Below are 22,225 nucleotides of genomic sequence, written 5' to 3' on the forward strand. Positions count from 1 at the left end.
TTGTGTAAAAATGTTATTTTGAACACAACTTGTTTCAGTATATTACACTGAATGATTTTACACAACACACTTGCACAAACTGGGGGTTTTGCATCACTTCCTGTCAGCTGACACAAGGTTTCATGTGGTTTGAACATCACACGGGTGACATGAGCCAGAACTGGAAAATCATAAGTGTGTGTTTTTCCTGCCAGTATGAGTGTGTATGTGTGCGTGTGTGTGTTTGTGCGTGCGTGTGTGTGTGGTTGTGTGCGTTTGGTGTTGGTGCATGTGCGTTTGTGTGTGTGTGTGTGTGTGTGTGTGTGTGTGTTTGTGTGTGCGTGCATGCGTGTTTGTGGGTTGTTCTCTGATAGGGAAAGAAACTTAAACGTGCCTGCTCAACTCAAACAGTGAGATTAAATGATATGGTAATATAGTACATATGTATACTGTATAACTGTATACTCATAAACTTTATTTTTTAACTAAGAAAAATTGGTAACACTTTACAGTAAGGTTCATTAGTTAACATTAGGTAATGTATTATCTAACATGAACCATGAGCAAGTAAACATTTGTTACAGTATTTATTAATCTTTTTTTATGTTAGTTAATAAAAATAAACCTGTTAATTGTTTGTTCATGTTAGTTCACCAGGGTTTCCCGCAGAAAATTTGTTAGTTAAGGTGGTAGGGTTGGGTGAGTGGGCGGGACAGAGGGCTTGTCAATCAAATGGGCGGGGCCTGTGCGTCATGATGAAAATTAAAATATTTTTATTTAAAACACTCAAATAAAACTTAATTTTGAAGAAACCATGACAGAAAATGAACACATACTAGATTATTAATGAATTTAATGTTTTTAACAGATACCTCTAATGGGAATAGCTGCGTGATGAAGTGAAACTAAAGAGTTAATAAACACAAACTAAAGCAGATGTTGTAGAACGTCATGCGAACGATGATAGATGGTGCAAAACTGGTAAAAACTGATTATTCCCACTATTAATTACATTATCTTAAATAATGTAACTACTGTAGCATGTAAATAGTGCGCATTAATAAAGTGAGCAAGAGCGCTCAACAATTATATCGAATCAACAGGTACGTGAAACCTAGCTAGCAGGTTGCTCAAACAACAAAATCACCAGCTAACTTACTTTAAATTTGCAAGAACTATAGACTAATACAATAACAGGCTTAAATAAACCCAAAACATAAGTCCACTAACAGTTCTCACGGACACGTGTTTTGTCAACTGGCTATCCTCCAGACATGACGGACCACGTCGTATCTCATTTCGGCCGTGTGGAACGCGTGCACGCTCACGGTGTGAAGCGCGTCCGCGCTTTTCTCCGAGATGTTTTATCAACTGGCTAGTTATCCTACAGACAGTGGCGGTCCGGACCACGTCTTTCTCATGTCTGCCGTGTGGCGAGCCTCCCCGCTCGCTGTGTGAAGCACGTACGCGCTATTCTCCGAGATGCACTTGACGGCCTTTTGTTTGGACGACCTAGTTAAGGCGGTAGGGTTTCCAAGCTTAGGCAGGCCGCCTGAACTGAAATGTGCTGTGGGAAACCCTGTTCACTTTGCGTTACCTAACGTTAATTAGATTTTAATAAAGTATTAGTAATTGTTGAAATTAACATGAACAAAGATAAATAAATACTGTATAAGTACAGTTCATGTTAACTAATGAACCTTATTGTAATGTGTAACCAAAAATGTTTAGGTGTGAAACACACATATATGGAAAAAGAAGTGTGGGTTTACCCTGGTGAAAGTTCTGTGATTTATATCAGACATATATTATTAAACCTTACTGACAATTGATTTATTACTCTGTTATATTTACTTGCCAAAGCCATTTTTACTCTCTGTGGTGATTTAAGTGTTAGTTTTGTTTAAAACCCTTAAATGATGTGTTTAGTGTTTGTGAACACTAGAGGTCAGCAGATGTCCTGTTATGTGTTGGTTTTCTTCAAACGACGAGCTGCCGTCCCACAATGCCGTGCATTAGACTGTGTCTACACTTTAAGATGAGCAGCTTTATATCTACTGGATTCTGTATAAAGCATCATTTGATTTAAAGTGATTCGGTCTGTCTGATGGTGTTCATGAATCATATTTCTGAAGTTTGGTAACATTGCTCAATAGTCAGTTTCTGATTCATTTTTCTGATAAAATCATTATAATACAGACACAAACAGTTAATTGTCAGGGACTCTGAGAGATAGCTGTGTTTTTTTAAATTTGTATGTTTATCTGTGCATACAATACTTATGTTTGTGCTCTTGAGTATTGAAAGAGAGGTTGTGTTTGAATGTTTTGTCTAATTTTTTAGTTTTGTTTGTTTAAGTTTGTCCTTGTAAGCGCTTGAAACAGAAGACAGAAATCAGGAAACGGTTGTTTTTCACACACACAATACACACACGCACGCACACACACACGACAACAGTGAGCTTTACTTCCGTCTCTCTTTTGTGCGGTTGGCAGACTCGATCACTTCAGTGATTCTCTGGCTGTGTTGTTGTATTTTTTTACACTTGTGTATTGGATGATATCACCTGGCACTGATGTAAGATGTACTGTATATTCACCTGTAACACTATCTGGACGGTCTGTGATGGCTTCATTGGGTCTGTTTGAGAATGTAAGTTCAGTGTGGGAAGTGGACATTTGTTTGCTTTATTTCCTACCTCAGTTTGTGTGTTTCTCTCTCTCTCTTACCAATTTTTACAGATGTGAATGTTTTATTGTGTTTGTGTTTTGAAAAAAACGGGTCGAGGTTTTGTTAAGGTGTTTGGTGTTGTCACAGTGTCTCTGTGGGAGTTTAGAAATGTTCAAATCAAAGAGATTCTGGTGAAGTGAAACTGTGTGAATTTCAGATACTCTGATTGGGCTTGACAGACATGTTGGAGATGACAATTTTCCTTGTGATTTTACTCATTTCTTGCACTTTCTTTGTGGTTGTTCTTGAGGTTTGTTAGCATACGTAAAAGGAATAATTGACGACCGCTGTTGAATTATTCGAAAATAAAGCACAGCCAAGGTGGTGATGTGGCATGACGCGAAGCAGAGTTATGGGACGTACACACCAAAGGCGAACTTAATGATTTGCATGAGAAGATAACATACAAGTTGAAGTCAATGCAAAGATGCAAATAGATGCAAACTTGCACTGGGTGATGTGTGAATGATGTGAATAGGGCGGCGCAGTTGTCGGGAAAACACGCCCTATTCGCATCAAAACACATCTTTTTGCATGACACAAAGTTAGATTTCACAAGTAATATAGAGTAAGGAACGCAATGATTCGTGTTTGGTGTGTATGCAGTATTACACCGTGGGTGTGCATTATTTCCAAATAATTCAAAGGACTGGAATCCATTATTCTGCCTATACCACGTTTCCCACAGACATTACGCTGGTGGTTATTTTAAAGGTGCCAAAGAATGCATTAAAATAATCTGTTTGTGGCTTTATTAAGTGCAAAAATGATCCAGAGATGGTTTTACGTGTCAATTTACAACCCTAAGATTTCCCCTTAGAATGAAATGGTCATGAATAGTAATGTTGAGCTCTGCTCTGATTGGCTGTTTCTCAGAGCTGCTCCTTCTGTAGCTCTGTGTTTGTGTAAACAGATCTTATGTATGATCTTATGTATCAGATTTTGAGGAATAATCAATTCTTTGGCGATTGAATGGATGTTTCTGAGTGGTAAGTTTGTGTTTTTTAGTATGGACCTGCAAAACGTAACTGTAACGTCAATAATAGAACTTCAGCCTTAACGCTAGCATATAGCATTAACTAGCATACAGCGCTAACTCCGCAGTTACAACTTTGTTTTAGCATTGTAACAAGTAACAACATTGTACTTAATTTAACAGTTGGTGTTATGTTGAGATTGGACTATTTTTTAGCAGTCTTTTCAATGCACGATGTTTACATAAGGAGGAAACAATCGTGTTTGAGACTCATTATACATCTATGCCTACAGTAAATACAGTTTTACATTCTACAGCACCTTTAAGACATTAGACAGGTCAAGTGTGCGTTTATCGAAAAATAATGCACACCCCTGGAACATTTCTTAGCCAATCAGACTAAAGAATTCAACAGGCCCGTGGTATACGGCTATGTGATGTGTGTACTAGGGTGTGATGGTATCTCATAAGTGTCAGGTCTGTAGTTCTTCATACAGGGGTGGGGTTTAGATGGTGCTGGATGATTCACACACTAAAGTATTAACAAGAAAATATAATAATAATAAAAGAGAGACATTATTTTGTTGACCTCAAACACTTTTCCCTTCCATGCACCTTCAGTGCAGGTTTTCTCTGCAGTGTTGGTCAGTGTGTAGTTCTCATGCTAGTTATTCTGAGTCTAACCGCAGCTGTATGTTTAGTAAAAAAAATTAAAACCACACACTGTAGCGATGGGTGTTTCTCATGCGTGTTTCATCAGTAAAGCCAGTTTCGTGATGATTAGTAGTAATTCCCCATCAGCTGCAGATGGAGCGGCATTTACTACACAGAGACTTATTTCTTCAAGAAGCTACAGTAGGCAAAATCGAATTCATAATCGTGGACAAATCGACTCTGATAATGTATGCGATTTTGCAGAGCTTCTCTGTGAAATACGGCTCTGTGTAGTAAATGTTTGTAACGCATGAGAATCGCAGGCAATTTATTGCCCACCCATAACTGTAGCCCCCTTGTGTTCTTTACTGTATTGCGTGCTCTACTAAACAAAAGTTGATGTAGTTTGTGTTAGATTTTTTTTATTCACAAATTATCTCTTACTTAATTCAGTCATTCATACAAATAGTAAGTTATCAATATTACTGAGCTGTGTTGAACATGAGCTGTTTGCTTCCACAAAGCGTATTAGTGAATGTGTTTGACCATTACCTGTTCAAAGTTCATTACTATTAAACACTCACTCACGTGTGCGTCTATCAGGTTATTTGGTTGTGTTCCTTATATCTTTAAAGCTCTGAGTTTTCATATTTCTGTAAATGAATCTTCATTGGTTAAGTGTGACTAGCTGAGATACAGGTTGAGATGTTTCCATCAATACATGCATAAACGGTTAGCATCATGGATATGTAGCATACGTAGAGTAAATGTTTTTGGATGTCGTTGTTTTGAATCACATAAAGAGAGAGATTGTTATTTATATTTGGTCGAGAAGATTCTTGTGAATGACTTTATCACAGATGAATGACTCTCAGTAAGTAAATGCTTCAGTTAGATTTCCATGTGTTTTAGTCATAAGTTAACTTTAGCTATTGGTAGTGAGATCTAGGTTTGCAAAGGGCCGGAGAGTTTCCGTTAAAATTTCCGGAAACTTTCCATGAGAATTTAATCTGGGGAATTTCGGAAATATTCCACATTTGAAATTTAACGGGAATTTATGGGAACTATTTGGAAATGTACGGAAATTTATATAAACAATATCATATAAGTTAAAATGAAGTCTTGACTTATTTAATTGCATGTAGAACTTTAATTGAGTTTTTAATTGAGTAAGCATAATAAACATTATTATAGTTATTATAATAGTGCTAGTTTACATTTAGATATCTGATTTACTGGCTAGCTAGCTACTGTATAAATACATTTGGTATTTGCTAGTAGTGCTGCACGATTAATGCAATTATCTTGCGCATCTCATCAGTAAAGCCGGTTCTGTGTTTAGTAGTAAATCACCATCACCTGTCTTCAGATGGAGCGGCATTAACTACAAAGAGCTGTATTTCACTGCCAAGCTAGGCAATATTACGGTGATTCGTCCGCCTAGTTTGTTTGTTGAGTTTTTTTCTGGATTTGATGGAGGCCTCATTTACAAAGCGTGCATACCCACAGATTTGATCGTAAAGTGTGCGTATGCAAAAATCCAGGGCAAAGTCGATATTTATAAAAGCTTTGACGTGGAAAAGTGATTAGCGCCACTTCAGGGTTTAAGCAGATGTACGCACTTTTCCTTTTCTGATTGCTGCCAGTTTAGGTAAATATAAGCCATTATTGCTGCTGGAAAAGGATTTAAACATTGACATGTGCTCTTTTATATGTCAATTACATTAATTAGGCAGGAAATCTGCAACTGTTCAGCTGCGCACTCATTTACGATTTATAGATTTCACGTCTGAAAGTGAGGTGTACGCGTGTTTTCTATTCGTACATTCGTTTTACTGTAAATGATCAAAGGTAGGACGTTTTCTATGCAGAATTTTATAATGGTGTGATAGGCTGTGATTATTGTTGGTTAGTAGTATTTTTGCTTCAGGATGGCACAGGACAAGATTCAGAAATGTATTTCTGATGCACACACAAATATATCTTGATTTACAAACTGTTTTTGGTCTGTGAACTTTACTGCGGTTGGCAAACCAGCTTAAAGGTCATGTGATTGGCTTATAAGTAAACAATCCCCCACGTGGGGTCCGTTCTTGTGATTGGCTAAAACAAGGGAGATATCTAATTGGTTGCAGATCATTCCCTGTTTAAAAAAGGCATTAAATGCAGTAAAGTTCACAGACCAAAAATAGTTTGTAAATCAAGATATATTTGTGTGTGCATCAGAAATACATTTCTGAATCTTGTCCTGTGCATTTGTGAATCTTGAGTGATTTGTAAATGTTGTTTGCAATTTCTGAATTGGTTGTGTATTTATGAATCCTGTGTGTGCATATGTGAATGTAGTGTGTGCATTTATCTTTATTGAGACTCTTCTAGCTCCATACATTAGCCCTGTACTTGTACTGTGCACAATGACCAACATTTTGAATCTAATCTAATGTAAGTTTAAGCTCTGCTTGTGTCTTGATATCAGAACTGTGGCTTCTGTTTTCAGGATGACACATGAAGTACTGAAACTTTACTGATTTTACTCACTTTGTGTTTGTGTAAAAATTGGCCAGGAACAAACCGAGTCTCTGTTTAAAGCAAACATTTGACCTTTCCAGATTGGTAATTTGTCATTAGAAGACATTTGACAAACTTCTGAAATCTTAAAATTGAAGTTGTTAACCCCTTCAGACCTGATTATTTTTTGATTGGTTGATTTTTATTGGTTTAAACCACAAAACATGTGATGTCCGTTCCAGTGGACGCAGGGTCTGAAGGGGTTAATGTTTATTGCAACACAGTTCTGATAATTAGAGGAAGTTTGTACATGTGTGAAATATTATCTAATAACTGAATAAACTGTGTTTCTGAACTGCTCAGTCAGTGGTGCACATGGCACATTATTCACTGCATTTATGCTTTGGTTAACTGGGTTTTTATTGTTCATATAGTGTTAGCGTGATTTGTACATCACGAAACAACATCATCATTTTCTGTTCTGTTTTAAATCCTCTCTTTGAAAGACGCTGTTATGATAGTTGTGTTGTGCATGATTGGTTTTGTGACATTACTGTCGGATGCAGTATAGTCTGCATGTATTATTGTATTATTGTATTATTTTAAGAAGAACCCTCAGTAATCCTCAGAGAAATCTTTACTAAGGATGGGCATTTTTCAGAAATATAATTAGGGATGGGACTATAAATGCCGATATACACTAATAATAATGATTCTGAATCGCCCAGCCGATAATATGCACAGCTATTTCATGTACTGTGGCTTTTGATCAGTAAGTCCTTATCAATCTGAAACCACTGTTAGTTTCAGTCGTTTATAACATGCATTTGAAAAAGGGAAAGTGACAAGCTTGTCATGTATGTAACACATACTCGAAATGTGACCTTTTGCATTTAACCCATTCTAGTGAGTAGTGAACACACGCACTGCAAGTCATGAACACATACACACCCGGAGCAGTGGGCAGTGCCGGGGGAGCAATTAGGGTAAGGTGCCTTGCTCAATAGCACCACAGTTGCAACACTCGTCAAACAAAGTCATTATAAATATTCTTTATTATCATGAAAATACCTGAAAAGGTTTGAAGAAAAGCGATATAAATATATGCTTAAGCCACAGTATTTCATGGAGATTCGTGTGTAATGCGAGATTCGGTTTTTCTTCTGCAAATTGCAATCCATAATGAGTTTCTGCATGAGAGCGCCCTTTGGCTTTTGGACGTAGCGGCATTTCCCCGTAATTCATTGAGAAACATAGCAAGCATCATCAGCCGATTTATCGGCCCATCCCTAAATATAATATGTGAATATTTGAGCTTATGATTAACAAATATTCGAATATTAATTTATTTAAATGATGTTAATTGTGACATACATTATAAAAATAGCCTAAAAAGAATGACGTTAAAACCTCAATTCTGAGTCAAATCCTTGGTGTTTCAAGTCGGACATTAGCACAAATTCAGTACTTCTCGATCTTACAGAAATTATTAATTAAAGTTTGAGGACTTTAGGGGTGTGCGAGATGACGATATTTGACCGTAAACTATTAAAATGTCTCCACAATCATTTTTTGGAAATATTGTTGGATCGTGCCTACATCAAGTATGCGACAAACTGAGGTGCGCGCTACATGAAGGCGAGTTAAGGGCCATGTATACTTTTATTCCGCGTCCGTCTTCGGCTCGCACACGTCCGCTGAGCTTTCAAAGTATACTCACCGCGGCTACACAGGGATGACCGTGTTCCACACATACACAATACAAATGATTTTTCCCATTGAAATTATTACTCTACCAGGCTATCAGGCAGCACTGATTTGCGACATTTACAGTACATTAAATAATTTAACTTAAGTGAAGAAAAGTAGCGATCCACCACTGCAAACTAGGTTTAGAGCAAATATCAAAAAAACAAAGAAGATGAATCAAACATTATGGTGGAAAATGCTCCACAGCTTTCTGTTCTTGGAAGAAGTGAAAATAAAAGATGAGAAAATGATAGTGTTTATGCAAATGCTGTCAATTTCCTTTTGTGTAATTTTTGTAGTGGAGTGTCCTGTCTCAATATTTTCTTGTGCATGCGCTGTTGTACGCGTACTGTTCGTGCACTTTCTGCGCATATATTTGTTACCTTGTAGGATTGCATTTTTAAATGGGGGCATTAGTATGGCTGTATTAAGGCTCAGTAATGGCAAAATAGTCTTTAAAAGCAACATTAAAAAAGATCTGTGATAAAATCATGAAATCGTGATTGTTTTTGCAAAACAATCGTGATTTGATCTTTTCCCCATATCGTTCACCCCTACACTATCATCATGTAAATAGACTCCAAACACCAAGTGAGAGCCCGTAGTGAATGAACAAACATGGGCTACATAACAGACTGCACAGTCGGCATATGAATATCTTCTTTATTTAGTTTGACATGTTTTTGTGAAGAAAGACAACCGTATTTAGCCGACCTGCTCCGGTAAAGGCCTGTTCATCTACAATAATGCTCACTGCGGAGAAAACTTTGCTCCATGGTTATCTGGTAAAAACGACAGATGGATCTAACCAGAATATCTGAATTTAACATTATTTAACAAAAACGTAAGCCGAGCTTAATTTAACAACGGTTCACAAAGACGGAGCTATTGCTACTGTTTCTAGTTATCAGGTTCATTTTCCACAGAGCACTGCATATAATAAATGTTATATGAGACAAATCAGACATGAGTTTTAGCCAAAGCAGCTAGGAAGTACGGAGTTCTGACAGATTATTTTTTTATAGTACAATAAACATACGTATGTTAAAAGAGCAAGGCAAATATAATTTCCCAAATGACCACATGTTTGTGAAACAGTATGTAGTATGTTTTTTGTAGTATTGTTGAAGATTTGTTTCTTATTGTCATGATGTCTTTGATTTAAACTGAATCAGTATAAACTGATGGGCAGGTCAGAGATTGAAGGTCTAACGGAGTCATGCGGTTTTGTTGGAAAGGTTTTTGAATGGGGTGAAACATTTCTTTTTGTTTTTGGTTTATTAACTGGACCTCAGGGGCCCACAGGAAGAATCATTGTTTCAACATCCACATGAGTCTGATCTCAAGCGGATGTGAGGAAAGGGGAAATATGACCTGTTTTTAGTCATGTTGGTGTGTTAGCGCAGGCGTGCTGTCCTCTGCGCAGACGTGCTGTCCTCTGCGCAGGCGTTCTGTCTAGGGCTGGGATAAACGATTATTTTTTTAACGATTAATCTAGCGATTATTTTTTCGATGCATCGATTAATCTAACGATTCATTTTGTCAGTCCGATTCGACTTCGATTCGATTCGATTCTCGATTATCTCCCCATTAATTAACTAATAGCAAGTTATACATGTTGATTCACATATCTGAATGTAAACATTTCAATATATCTTTATTGCTCTTAAAATTTCAAAATAAAAAAGACTATACAAATGCAAAATAATGCATTCTTAGACAGAGGTTGCATTCAATAAAGCATTTGCAGTGCATACTGTGCAGTTAAGTAACCGTATAAAAATCTCAAGTTCAAATTACTTTATTTTACATGCATTTATGAGCAAAACCTCTTCAATGTGCCTTTTGATGGTCTGTGTAATTTTTATAACTAGATTTGTTTAATCCACATTGTTTTCGTGCTGTTCTAGTCCATTTAATGACAGATATAAACTTAAGATAGACTTATTATAGACTTAAGAAGCACATATATTATTAAATCTCTTTCTCTTAAGTTTGTTAAGATAGATGAGGACTCATTTACTGCTGGACAGAGAGTGAATGAAAGCGCAGTCTTCTGGCAACAGTGACATATTTCATTGCTTTCTGTTAAATTTCTCAAATGACTGTTTAAAACACACTTGGCATCACATTCATGATTTTATGGTAAAATGACACTTTTTCGCGTAAATCCACGAGCATTTAAACCATAAACAAAGCACTTTCACTTTAATTGAGCTTGAGCAGCGCAGCAGAACCACGCAGAAACGATTGCAGCACTGTTGCTACAGAGCCGCCCAAGTATTTGCAGCTGGGTCCGACCTCCGTTTATATCCGTTTCGAGCCGCGAGCTCGCGCTGCTCATGCGGCGGGGTGCATGCTTGTTTTACATGGGCGCTGAAAAAACCATGCGCCGCACGGCCGCAGGCACTGCTCACCCTTGCTGTGTGAAACTGTCGTGGACTGAAGCCACTCGCGTTGCTACTACTGCGCCGCCTTTTTGGGTCTGACGAATCGACGCGCATATTTTGCGTCGACGTATTTTTTGCGTCGACGTCGTCGATTACGTCGACGCGTTGTCCCAGCCCTAGTTCTGTCCTCTGCGCAGACGTGCTGTCCTCTGCGCAGGCGTGCTGTCCTCTGCGCAGGTGTGTTGGCCTCTCTCTGTAAACAGCAGTATGCAGTAGTTCTGGATTAGGGTTGACTGATGTTTCATCAGAATGAAGACGTTCTGCAGAATGTTTGGGTCTTCTGTCTTGTATGAATAATAATGAGTCAACTTATGTCTGTCCTCCACTCAACTCCTACAGTCCTCCTGTGGATGAACATCCGGATCCAGATCCTTTTCCAGAAATTCCACCACGGACTAAACCTCCAAGCGAGAGCCCCAGAAAAGCATTCCCACTGCCAGCCATCAAAAACAGTGAGTAGACTCTTAATTGAATCACCTAACAGGAAAGTGAAAAATTCCAGAATAACACAAATTGGGAGTCTGGGAATTTTGTGTTAAATTTGAGATGTGTGACAAGTTATGGATTTTTCTTCACTAGCTGCGTTTGTATTGCAGATTTGTGCAAAAGGTTTTTTTTAAAAATGTCAACAAAAGACTATTGTGAAATGACGGCGTTTCCATAAATTGATGATATGCAACTGAAACTTAGTTTTTCCTCTCATGAAGTCATTCCAAATATCACGTTGACTGATGTTGGTAGGTTTGCTAATATCATATCATATCCACCGCACTAGGCATTATTTTTAACAGTAGGAGACGTAGTTCAAAGTATCCAGAGTATTATCCAAACATTAATTCCTAAGAAAGCCCCTTATGAGTGGCAATGTATAGGTGTTTCTTGAAGGGAATAGTAGATTATTTTAAATCAAGTAGATGTAAGAGCATTATCCAAATATTGTTGGCAAGGAAAACCCTTATAGTTGTGAGCAGGCCTGTATTGAGGTGTTTATGGAGGTTTTAGTACCTACTAGGGCTGTGTATCGCCAACCATTTCTCGATACGATACGTATCCCGATACAAAGGTCTCGATACGATGCGCATCACGATACAAGACTATTTTGAATTAAATTTATTATTATCTGTTTATTGTACATTGAATAAGCAGTGTTGTAACATTTGTGTTAATGTCATTCATTTATTAGCTTTTAGGGTAACATAGAAATGCTTAAAATCCCAGAGTTAGTACTTATGTTTTTATTAAAGCAGTTTTACAAAGATAGTGCCTTACTCTAGGCATTATATTTGTCTCTCACTTAATTATTCTATATTTATGAATATATCTATAAACATGCAGTCAAAGTTAATACTATTTAGTAAAAATCAGATTATTAATTTGACAGCTATAGTTTGAAGTAGCTCTGTATCTCTTCTCTAGACGTTCACTTTTCACATGCAAATCTTTGTCGTGTTTCTTCTCAAATGCGTTAGTACTGTTTTATAAGAGCATGGCTAATAAAGCCCTTTGCAGTAGTATAGGCTAAGATATCTGCGCTTTCATACTGAACTCATTGATTTTAAATACGCGCGCGCGCGAGAGAGAGAGCGAGTACGCGGCTCGCTATGCAGACACGTGCGCCAGCGAGACAGACACGTAAAGTGAAAGTATACCCCGCTACCTTTATCTGTACGTACTCCACGGGACACATGCGTCCTTTCCATATGGATCACGGATCAACAGCGATTCATCACGTTACTTTCAAAAGTGCATCCGAATCGATACGGAAGGTGCTGTATCGATGCCCGCATCGTCAGGCGTCCATGACGATGTATTGTCGTATCGATATTTTGAACACAGCACTAGTACCTACTGGGTCATCTTCAAATTATAATTGTGACTTACTTGCATCAGGTGACCTGAAAATGTGAATAAACATTTCCATTGCAGTTTTGCGAAATACACATTTTCCAAATTGTATAAAAAACACCTTATGCCAGTGTAAAAAACTATTTTTGCTATTTTCTATTTGCGCAATTTAAAGTAAGGATATCTAATTTGATCCAGAAACATTTTTAGTTATGCTGGTTGAAAGTCTCCTCATATCCTGATAGCAATCACTATGTTAAGTTGTCTAAATGTATTTTTATAAATATATGTCATCTATGACAGTGGTTCTCAAACTTTTTCAGCGTGCGGCCCCCCTTGTGTACGGCGCAAGAAAATTTATGACAAGAAACTGTTCTAAAACTCAAGTTTTAATTAAACAAAACATATTAAATGATACAAAGTACTGCTGTTGGTTAGTAGTCTTATTTTTTAGGTTTAATTGCACAGAATTCATGATAAATTAATTTATTTTATAAAATGTCATAAAACTAGAACCCCCCTGGCACCATCTCGCAGCCCCCCTGAGAACCACTAATCTATGAAAGAAGTAGGAGCAAAATATTTTTAACAAATCATTGAACTAGTGTTCATTTTGTCACCTATTTTTTAATTTAGTCTTAGTCTTAGGCTTGTGCCAAATGTCCTTGTTAGTTTTAGTCATATTCAGTCATTCACATATCTTTTTTTGCTAGTCAAGTTTTAGTCGACTAAAAGTCTTGTCATTTTAGTCTAGTTTTAGTCAAAAGAAAACTCAATATATCTTAGTCAAGTTTTAGTTAAAACATTTTTGTCTTTTTTTAAAGACTAGAGACTAATCTGGTTATCAGATTAGTTCTGATAACCATATCAGCCATGTAGTGTTTCACACATCTCAAATATTGGTTAAACATCATAATCACCTGACAGCATAGACTTGTTGAATGATTTTTGTTGAATGTAACTTTGTTAAACGTGTCTGGTTTTCTGGTTTAAGACACACATTCACAAATGATGTCAGCGCTCATGTTTGCTATCTATGGGTGTTTTGTTCTTGCTCGATGTAGTTTTGTGTTGCTGTCACCAGCCACAGGCTGGCAGCAACTGCAGTATGAGACCTGTACTAACTTGAGCAACAGCGCAAACTCATTCAGTGTATTTTGAAGGTGTAACGTGATGGCTGAATATTCTATTTCTAGTAGAGACGATTGTAGACGAAAATGAAGAGAGATTTTATCTTAGTTTTTATTTTATGCAAAACATTTTAGTCTCATCTTTTTCGTCAACAATAACGCATTTTAATTTAGTTTTAGTCAGCGTTTTTGGACATCTGTGTAGTCTCTCTCATCGTCTCGTCTTACTCATGGAAAAATGTCGTTGACAAACATATTTATTCTCGTCTCGTCTGACGAAATTAACACTGGACCAAACGCAATAATTGGACACCAAACACACTAAATTGACAACCTGCACATGAGCCGCAAAACCAAAGACATCTTTTGAAACATCAATGGCAAAAACCGTCTGGATCAGTAAAAACTCGAATTAACGTCGGTAACTTTACTCTTTTTACACGAGCTGCAAGTCTGAAATGGTCGTTGCAGTGTTTCTTTCGGAAAGGTAGGTACGCAATATGATTGTATTTCGATGGATTCAGATAGTCTTTTTTGATGAAACATTGTGTTGTTTCCTTTACGAATTAGCATAACGATATTTATGTTTTTAAAATTACAAGCAAACTACTACGTCTACACAACCAAAAACGTGTAATTTAAAAAATCTAATTCTGAATTAAAACGGTTGTTTTTGGTGTTATTCACTTTGTACTGCAAAGTTTTCTTACTTGTGTATGAAACATGAATGGGCTTCTGGTCTGTGCGTGTTCATGTGTTTTGGAGGCAGTGAGACTTTGGATGGCGATTTGAATGGAGGGTGGGATTGTGATTTTAGTGCTAGTAGGCTGAAGTAAGCATTTTTCAAAATGGAATCGCAGCTACTTCAGTGAAATTTATTAATAAATACATTTTTAGGCACAATTTATGTTGGTGTGAAATAGCAACGCTATTAAAAATTGATTTTTTGATTAATCAGGGTTTTTTTCTGATGTTGATTCAAAATCGATCCTCACAGGCCATGAATCGATTTTTTTACCATTTTTTTTCCGCAAACACTGAACGTAAGATTAACGTTAATCTAATTACTAGTCTTCTCCACTACATGTCACCCTTTTTTTTGCCTTGTGTGATGTTACCAAGGAGCAAGAGGCGAGACTGTCATTCATTCAGTCTATATTCTCATATACTATAATATAATAAAATATTCTATATAATCGATATTCATTGAGTTGAATTGAGTATAAAAACTGAGTCAAGAATCGGAATCGAAAATTCGGACCGATAATCGAAATCGAATTAATTTGATAGCCTGTGAATCGAAATCGAATCGATCTGGAACATCTGAATCGATACCCAGCCCTTGTGTGGAAGTGTTCACATCAGAAGATTAAAAAAAATGAATTCAGTCATGACTTTTCAAACATTCAACTGTTGCAGTTTTGCAGGCGTGACAAATAAGCTGAATGTATGAGAAAATATGGAGACATAGCAGAGTTAAATATTCAATGTTAACCTGTTGTTTCTGGTTTATAATTATTTTCCCTTTTCATATCTGAAGTGATCTCATTTGTTCACTTTATTAAAATAAATAAAATGAACATAAATGGAAGTGTTATGTGGAGTCATTCAGAACTGTGGCCTGGTATACACTGCATATAAATGCGGTTGTCACCTTTTAATGCTGATTCCTGTTCTGTACACACACATTTCACACAGTCATTTACAGGATGGACAACCGCTGCTCTACAAACAAATTAACTCCTGCAAAATGCAAAATTTACAGAAACTTTGCATAGTATGTACATAACCAAACTAGTTGTTGATAAAGGATTTAAACATGCATCATGGACATGACTAGTTTCTCTTCTGAAAAATAAATGCCTACAAGGGGAAAAAGTCGTTGACAGTGGCACAAGCATTTGCTTACTGGTGTTGCCAGATCTTGCATGAAAAAAGAAAAATCCAATAATAAACTGAAATAAATCCAAATGCTTTACCTCAAAGATCAAAATATTGGGACCACACTAACAACATCAAAAACGTTGTTGTTTTGTGAGCAAAAACCCATAAACGCTTTAGCGCCACAATAAGATGTAAAGTACAATAAAGTAGTGATGCACCGATGTATCGGCCGCCGATATTTATCGGCCGATTTTTGATAAATTTGAAACCATCGGCATATCGGCAATAGCACGAGAAACGCCGATACCAATTGTTTATTAATTAACTGCATAAAGAAATCCATTATATGTAAAAAAATGAGTTAATGTTCTTAATAAAAGAAATGCTGAATAGCAAAAACCACCTTTGAAGGTTGTCATGCTGTCTTATTATATTTGTTTTAGCTTAATTTGTGCCCCTCTTATTATATTGGTCAGTTGAATGTTAATTAGATCCAATCCATGTTCAGTAAAAATAATTTGATGTAGAAATAAACTAGCTAATAGACCAACTGTATAGTATTGTATACAAGTGTTTAATATCGGCATTGGTATCGGCCAGAAGTTGTCTGTTTAAATCGGTATCGGCCCAAAAAATCCTATCGGTGCATCCCTACAATAAAGACGAGGACCTGGCAACACAAGGCAACAAGATGGCACTGAGTGAAGCCGCCTTACAAACTTGTACAACACACAACACCAAGATAGAGGTTTATTGCATAATATAATGCTGTCATATTATTTTAGTCAAAGCTGTAATGTGAATGATAAGAATGTTGCTATGGTTATCTCTCTGCTATGGTTTAAATGTGATTTTCACTGAAAGTTTGCAGTGTGTAAGAGGCTTTTACATTTACGACATCATGATGGATGATTTTCTGTCATGTCATCGGTTTTGAGTTTGACCTGTTTTTGAACTGGTGTTGTTTTTTGTTGACCGTATGAAATATTCACATCAGGTTTATATCAGAGTATCAGTAAATAAAGTTATCAGACAGCTACAGTAACATTCACAAAAGTCATGTGGGGGTCTTCACCTATAACGTATGCATTTTAAAACTGATGAATCTAATAATGAACTTTCTCTGTAGAATTGGATTCAGCGGGCAGTTCAGATGAATATGATGATAAGGACCACGATCTCAGCAGAGACGCTAAACTCTTAGACATGGCTTATAAGGTGTGTGTCATGTGTTTTATCTGACTGTTTGATTGTGACCGTCCAACAGAGACACACGCTGTGTTTGACTGACAGTTGTTTCCTCCAATAGACATCCTTGATGGTTCCCAAGGAGAAACCTCGATACAACAGTATCTGCAGTGATGACGAGTTACTGGATGATGAGATGGACTGTTATGAATCTATATCAGAAAAGTGAGTTAATAACAGCGTTTCAAACATAACGTGTGCGAAATGTGTCATTCATTCATTTATGTATATTTTAAGTAACTTTTTTAAGTGAATGACAGATAAGCACATGACAAAGCTTAATGTCAAGTCCTGTAATGTAACTCTTCCTTTTTTCACAACCTTTCATTTCCTCTCTTTGTCTTTCTCTCTCTCTTTTCAGGCGAGGTTCATGGATTGATGATTTGGGTTCGATTTCTACTCAGAACAGCATCTACCTGCCAACCAGAGGTTTTGTCAATGCCCCGCCCCCTCGGGAAGACCCCGCCTCTACTCTTATAGCTGTCATTAAAATGGGCTGGTTGGACAAGAATCCTCCACAAGGGTGTGTGCGTGTGTGTGTGCGTGTGTTAGGATTGCAAAGGGGTGCAAACTTTCCATGGAAACTTAATCTGGGGAATTTTGGAAATATATAATTTATGGGAATTAATTTATTTGTTTATTTATTTAATGTTTATTCGCAGAGACAAATGCTTTATAAAAATACAAAGTAGATGCGATGCATACAGGTTTATAGCCAAGACTAATTTGCAACCCCTGTCCCTGGTTAGGCTTGTAAGGTTAAAACAGAGATTACAGAGTATTGAAGCAAAAAAGGTATAGATATTAAAATACATACAATAAATACATCCCAAACATAAAATGTACAGGAATTAATAGTAATTATTTGGACATTTTGTGAGATTTATATAAACTCTATCATATATAAACTTAAAAAAAACATTTTGTTTGGTCACAAGCAGACATGCATGCAAGTTAATACAAATTTTGAAGTCTGATCAAGCCGTGGCTTTCTTTGATTAAAATAATCTTTTAGGAATGATTCTAATATGAATGACTTCTGAAGGATTTTGATCAAATAAATACAGGCTTGATAAGCATATAAGACTTAAGTGATATATGTTTTTTTTATTTCCGGGTGGAGTAAGTGTTTTGTCTGTGGTGGAGGGTCATTTTTAGACACTACTTTTTTAATTGTCTCACATAAGTGTAATCTCGGTCAGTGTATTTGTCTTTACACTAGCTTACACACAGCACAAGGAAGTTTTAAACACATTTATGTATTTTACATGAATATAGGATTAAAGAAATGATTTGTGCATGTTATGTAAGAATGGAAGTACATGCATGGGGTGTGGCCTTAATGTCTTTTCGGTAAGCGACATGTGCACATGACTGAAGAATGTGTAGGGAAGAAATTCAGCAGAAATTGCATTAAATCTTCTTGTTTTACACACACTTATGCTGCATTTAAAAAAAAAATACATTTAACTTCCCTGTTATAGTCAACTCTACATTTTTTCAAATTCCTGTTGGAAAGTTTCCAGCCTTGGAAATTCCTGGAATTTTGCAACCCTAGTGTGTGTATTTCAAAGTACTTATGATGTCATTAGGGGGCGCTGTAACATTTATTATGATCTGTGTGTAGGTCTCTAATCTACCAGCGGCGTTGGGTCAAACTTGATGCTGAATACCTGAGATACTTCGACACTGAAAAGGTGCGTAGCTGGATTCTGATTGGTTAAACCCACAAACAGAGGATCATGATTCATTTGTTGTAAGAGTCTTATTATGGCATGTGAAGAATTCACCTGAGGGCAATAAGTCAGGTCTTCATAGAAAACGAACCTACAGGCTTTATTTTGACAGCTGATTGAACACTTAAACATAAGTTTGTGTGTGTGTGTTTATTTGTGTGTGTTCGCAGGACATTTACTCAAAGAGGATTATACCAACGGCCTCCATCACAGGAGTGATCAATGTGGGTGACCAGAAGTTTGAAGTTGTGACGCATAATCGCACTTTTCTGTTTCGTGCAGAGAGTGATGGTGAGTGTGTGTGTGTGTGTGTTATCAAAATGTGTTTATAATAAATAATTAAACGCACACAAACAAACATAATGTACAAGTTACAAATGGAGGGGTGAGAACCAGAGGGGCCTAACAAGAACAAAAAAATAAGCATGGTTTGATCTGATCTTATGCTAATCTTATGATGATGAATGAACTCATGTCAGCATCAATAGCCCTGTGGTTTGTGTGCGACATATAGCGATCCAAGTTTGAGTTCCATCTCGGGGTCCTATACCGATCCTGTTCCCCAATCTCCACACAATACTTTCCTGGGCACTAGGCACAAAAAGACCCTAAAACCTAACTTTAAAAAAATACATTAAAATGTTTCTCTCATGTCTTTTTGGTAGCAGAAAAAGCTCATCGAGGGGTTTTCATTGTATCTCCATTTTACCCAAAACGTCACTCACACCCTTTTGGTTCTCACCTATCAAAATGTACATAAATACACAGAGATGTGTTGAATGATGGACTGTTGACATTTTACTCCTGTGTGTATGTGTGCGTGTCAGCGGAGAGAAGTGAATGGGTGACTGTGTTAAGGAGTTGCGTTGGAGCGTCTCGCACACAGCAGAGTATGGATTTGACCTTTAACCCCTGTGTGACCTCTGAGATGAAAGGTTATCTGGAGCTGCGTGGTCTGCGCTCTAAACTGTACACAGTTGTGTGTGCTGATAAAGTCTTTCTCTATAAGAGCACTGAGGTAAGGATGTGTGTTTTTTTGATTTGTGATCATGTTTTGTGTTTTTAAAACCTTTTTCACACAGAGATTACGGAAAATGCGTCTGGGATTTGATTTTTGTTTCATTCATGCCTCCAATCATTTTCTGGAATTTGTGCGTGCGTTCACACACATACTGTAAAGATCCCGTAAAGACGTGAATTGTTTTTCCACAGCGTCTGAAGTTTGCTAATTATCCATGATTTCTCTTTTTAGATACCACGTGTGTGCATTTTAGTTTCTGATAAGATCATAATGAGCGGATGATGCTCTGTTCTGTCATGCTGGTGAATGATCTCTGCTTCAGTCCAGTTTGTCGACATTTCTCTTTGTGAATTTTGATCTGTGTTTAAATCCCCGTGTCTAACAGCTGAACTATAACTTGGTGCACGCGTCCTCAGTACTGCACCACCTTACGGCAATGTTTCTGACTCTTGTCCACACAGAAAGCTTTCTGTGAATGTTACTGGAATATTACTAGGTCCTCTTTACGGGAGCCATCCCATAACATTCACGGTACATTCACACGGGGCGAAAGCTTAAACGCTTGATGGAAGGCTTGTCTGAAGCGTGGCCAACAGTCAGTCACAGTGGCCACAGCACATGCTCCGGTATTCCATAAACGTAATTGGCTGGCTCTGCGTAGGTTATTTGCATATGGTGATTTAATTGGCTAACGCACGCATTGCCGCTTGAAAAGTTGAGAAATGTTCAACTTCTGCCGTGAGCAACGGCAGTGACGCCGAGCTGACAGATCCACAATTCAGTTCTTCAACGCATGAGATCACCCATTAAAAGTGAATGGGAAGTGTTAACGCTTACGCCCCGTGTCAATGTATCGTTACAGGATGCGTTTTTGTTCAATTGTGACAATTTTACGGATTTTTTTTGGGACCAAAGTTCTGTGTGAATGGGTTAATGTGTGTGTCAGTAGGAGATTTGAATCACTTGTGTTTTCAGTATTGTTAATCTGAACACAACAGCTCAGTGGTTCTCGGTTGATGCCCCTTAAAGAATAAAAACACATTTTATACAGTTGTGTAATTGCTCTTTGTAAATCTGGTGTGTTAAGGTAAGTGGTGCCCTTAGAAGTACACTATAGACCGTTTCAATTGGAAGCACTGGCGGTGCGATACGCTTCTGGTCCGAACTTTACTTCAAGTTTCAGTTTTTTTTATTTTTTTGAAACAAATACCTCATAGTTTTGGTTTCCTAGGTAGTCTAGGTGTTGTTTATTTTGGTTGTTATATAAATAAACTACTTTAAAAGGACTTTGTGGTTATAATTTATTTTTAGCGGAGTTTAACTGAAGTTACGTTTGTTCCACGAAAGCCGGTCGTTCATGTTGTTACTGCTGAAACCGTCTTTATGAGGAGAATAAACCTCATTGCTTTGTCATTGCCATACATTAGATTGAACACACACCAGAAGATCTACGGCCGTAACTTCTCCAGTGTTTAAGAATGACAACAACATCTCATTTCTGTTTATGATGTTTTCTCTGGGTTGGTTTTGTGTGTTTGTCTTTCACAATGTTGCATTGCCACTTAATTAAAACTCAAAACCACTAACTTATTAAACACACCATTGAGAGAAGACAAACACTGATGATCTGTCTGTCTGTCTGCAGGATTATCGTCTGGGAATAGGAATCACGTCTATTGATATGAATGTTGGGAATGTGAAGGAAGTGGCGGGAAGAGCGTTCGATTTGACCACACCTTACCGTATATTCAGGTTGAAAAATCTCTCCAGCTGTTCTGGTTTTTATAGAGATGTTTTTTGCAGTGAATTAGAAACCAACAACATGTGCAAGAAAACTGTCTGACTGTGTGACTCTTCATCTGTCTATAGTTTTGTAGCAGATACTGAGCAGTTAAAAGATCAATGGGTTGAGGCGATGAGAGACTCCATTGCAGAAGCGTTGTCCAATTACGAAGTTGCTGAGCGAATCTGGTCATTACCGGCCAATCAGATCTGTGCAGATTGCGGCACAGCTAAGCCTGAGTGGGCAGCTATTAACCTGGGCGTGGTCTTCTGTAAACGTTGTGCAGGTAACAGACAGTAACGTGATAAAGTGATTTTATATGTATGGTATTGTAATATTTCTTAGCACCACAGTTTTTCTGTTACAGGAGAACATCGTGGTCTCGGTCCGAGTGTTTCTAAAGTACGGAGTTTAAAAATGGACAAGAAGGTTTGGACTGAAGATCTTATTCAGGTACGTTCTGTGATTCTCCTGTAGATCATTAAGATCTTAAACTCTTCTTTAAAGCTCAGTAACGTCTCTCTCCTCGTGT

General features: G+C 37.3%; 1 protein-coding gene across 5 annotated transcripts in view; it reads left to right on the plus strand.

The window, feature by feature from the left end:
* The window catches only part of LOC135770645 (arf-GAP with Rho-GAP domain, ANK repeat and PH domain-containing protein 1), a 63,822-nt gene that overhangs the window by 18,473 nt on the left and 23,124 nt on the right, over positions 1 to 22,225 (plus strand). For 4 of the 5 annotated variants that reach the window (XM_065280304.1, XM_065280307.2, XM_065280306.2 and 1 more), the window contains exons 3-12: positions 11,386 to 11,498; positions 17,035 to 17,123; positions 17,215 to 17,318; positions 17,515 to 17,676; positions 18,781 to 18,850; positions 19,060 to 19,180; positions 19,717 to 19,907; positions 21,556 to 21,662; positions 21,780 to 21,979; positions 22,061 to 22,146. In XM_065280304.1, the coding sequence (XP_065136376.1) occupies positions 11,386 to 11,498; positions 17,035 to 17,123; positions 17,215 to 17,318; positions 17,515 to 17,676; positions 18,781 to 18,850; positions 19,060 to 19,180; positions 19,717 to 19,907; positions 21,556 to 21,662; positions 21,780 to 21,979; positions 22,061 to 22,146 (1,243 nt within the window). Of the gene's footprint in view, positions 1 to 2,444; positions 2,632 to 11,385; positions 11,499 to 17,034; positions 17,124 to 17,214; positions 17,319 to 17,514; positions 17,677 to 18,780; positions 18,851 to 19,059; positions 19,181 to 19,716; positions 19,908 to 21,555; positions 21,663 to 21,779; positions 21,980 to 22,060; positions 22,147 to 22,225 lie in introns of those variants that run through there. The other variant, XM_065280308.1, reaches the window with a different exon arrangement.

The sequence above is a fragment of the Paramisgurnus dabryanus genome, chromosome 8 (genome assembly GCF_030506205.2).
Source record: "Paramisgurnus dabryanus chromosome 8, PD_genome_1.1, whole genome shotgun sequence".
In the NCBI taxonomy this organism is placed as follows: Eukaryota; Metazoa; Chordata; class Actinopteri; order Cypriniformes; family Cobitidae; genus Paramisgurnus; species Paramisgurnus dabryanus.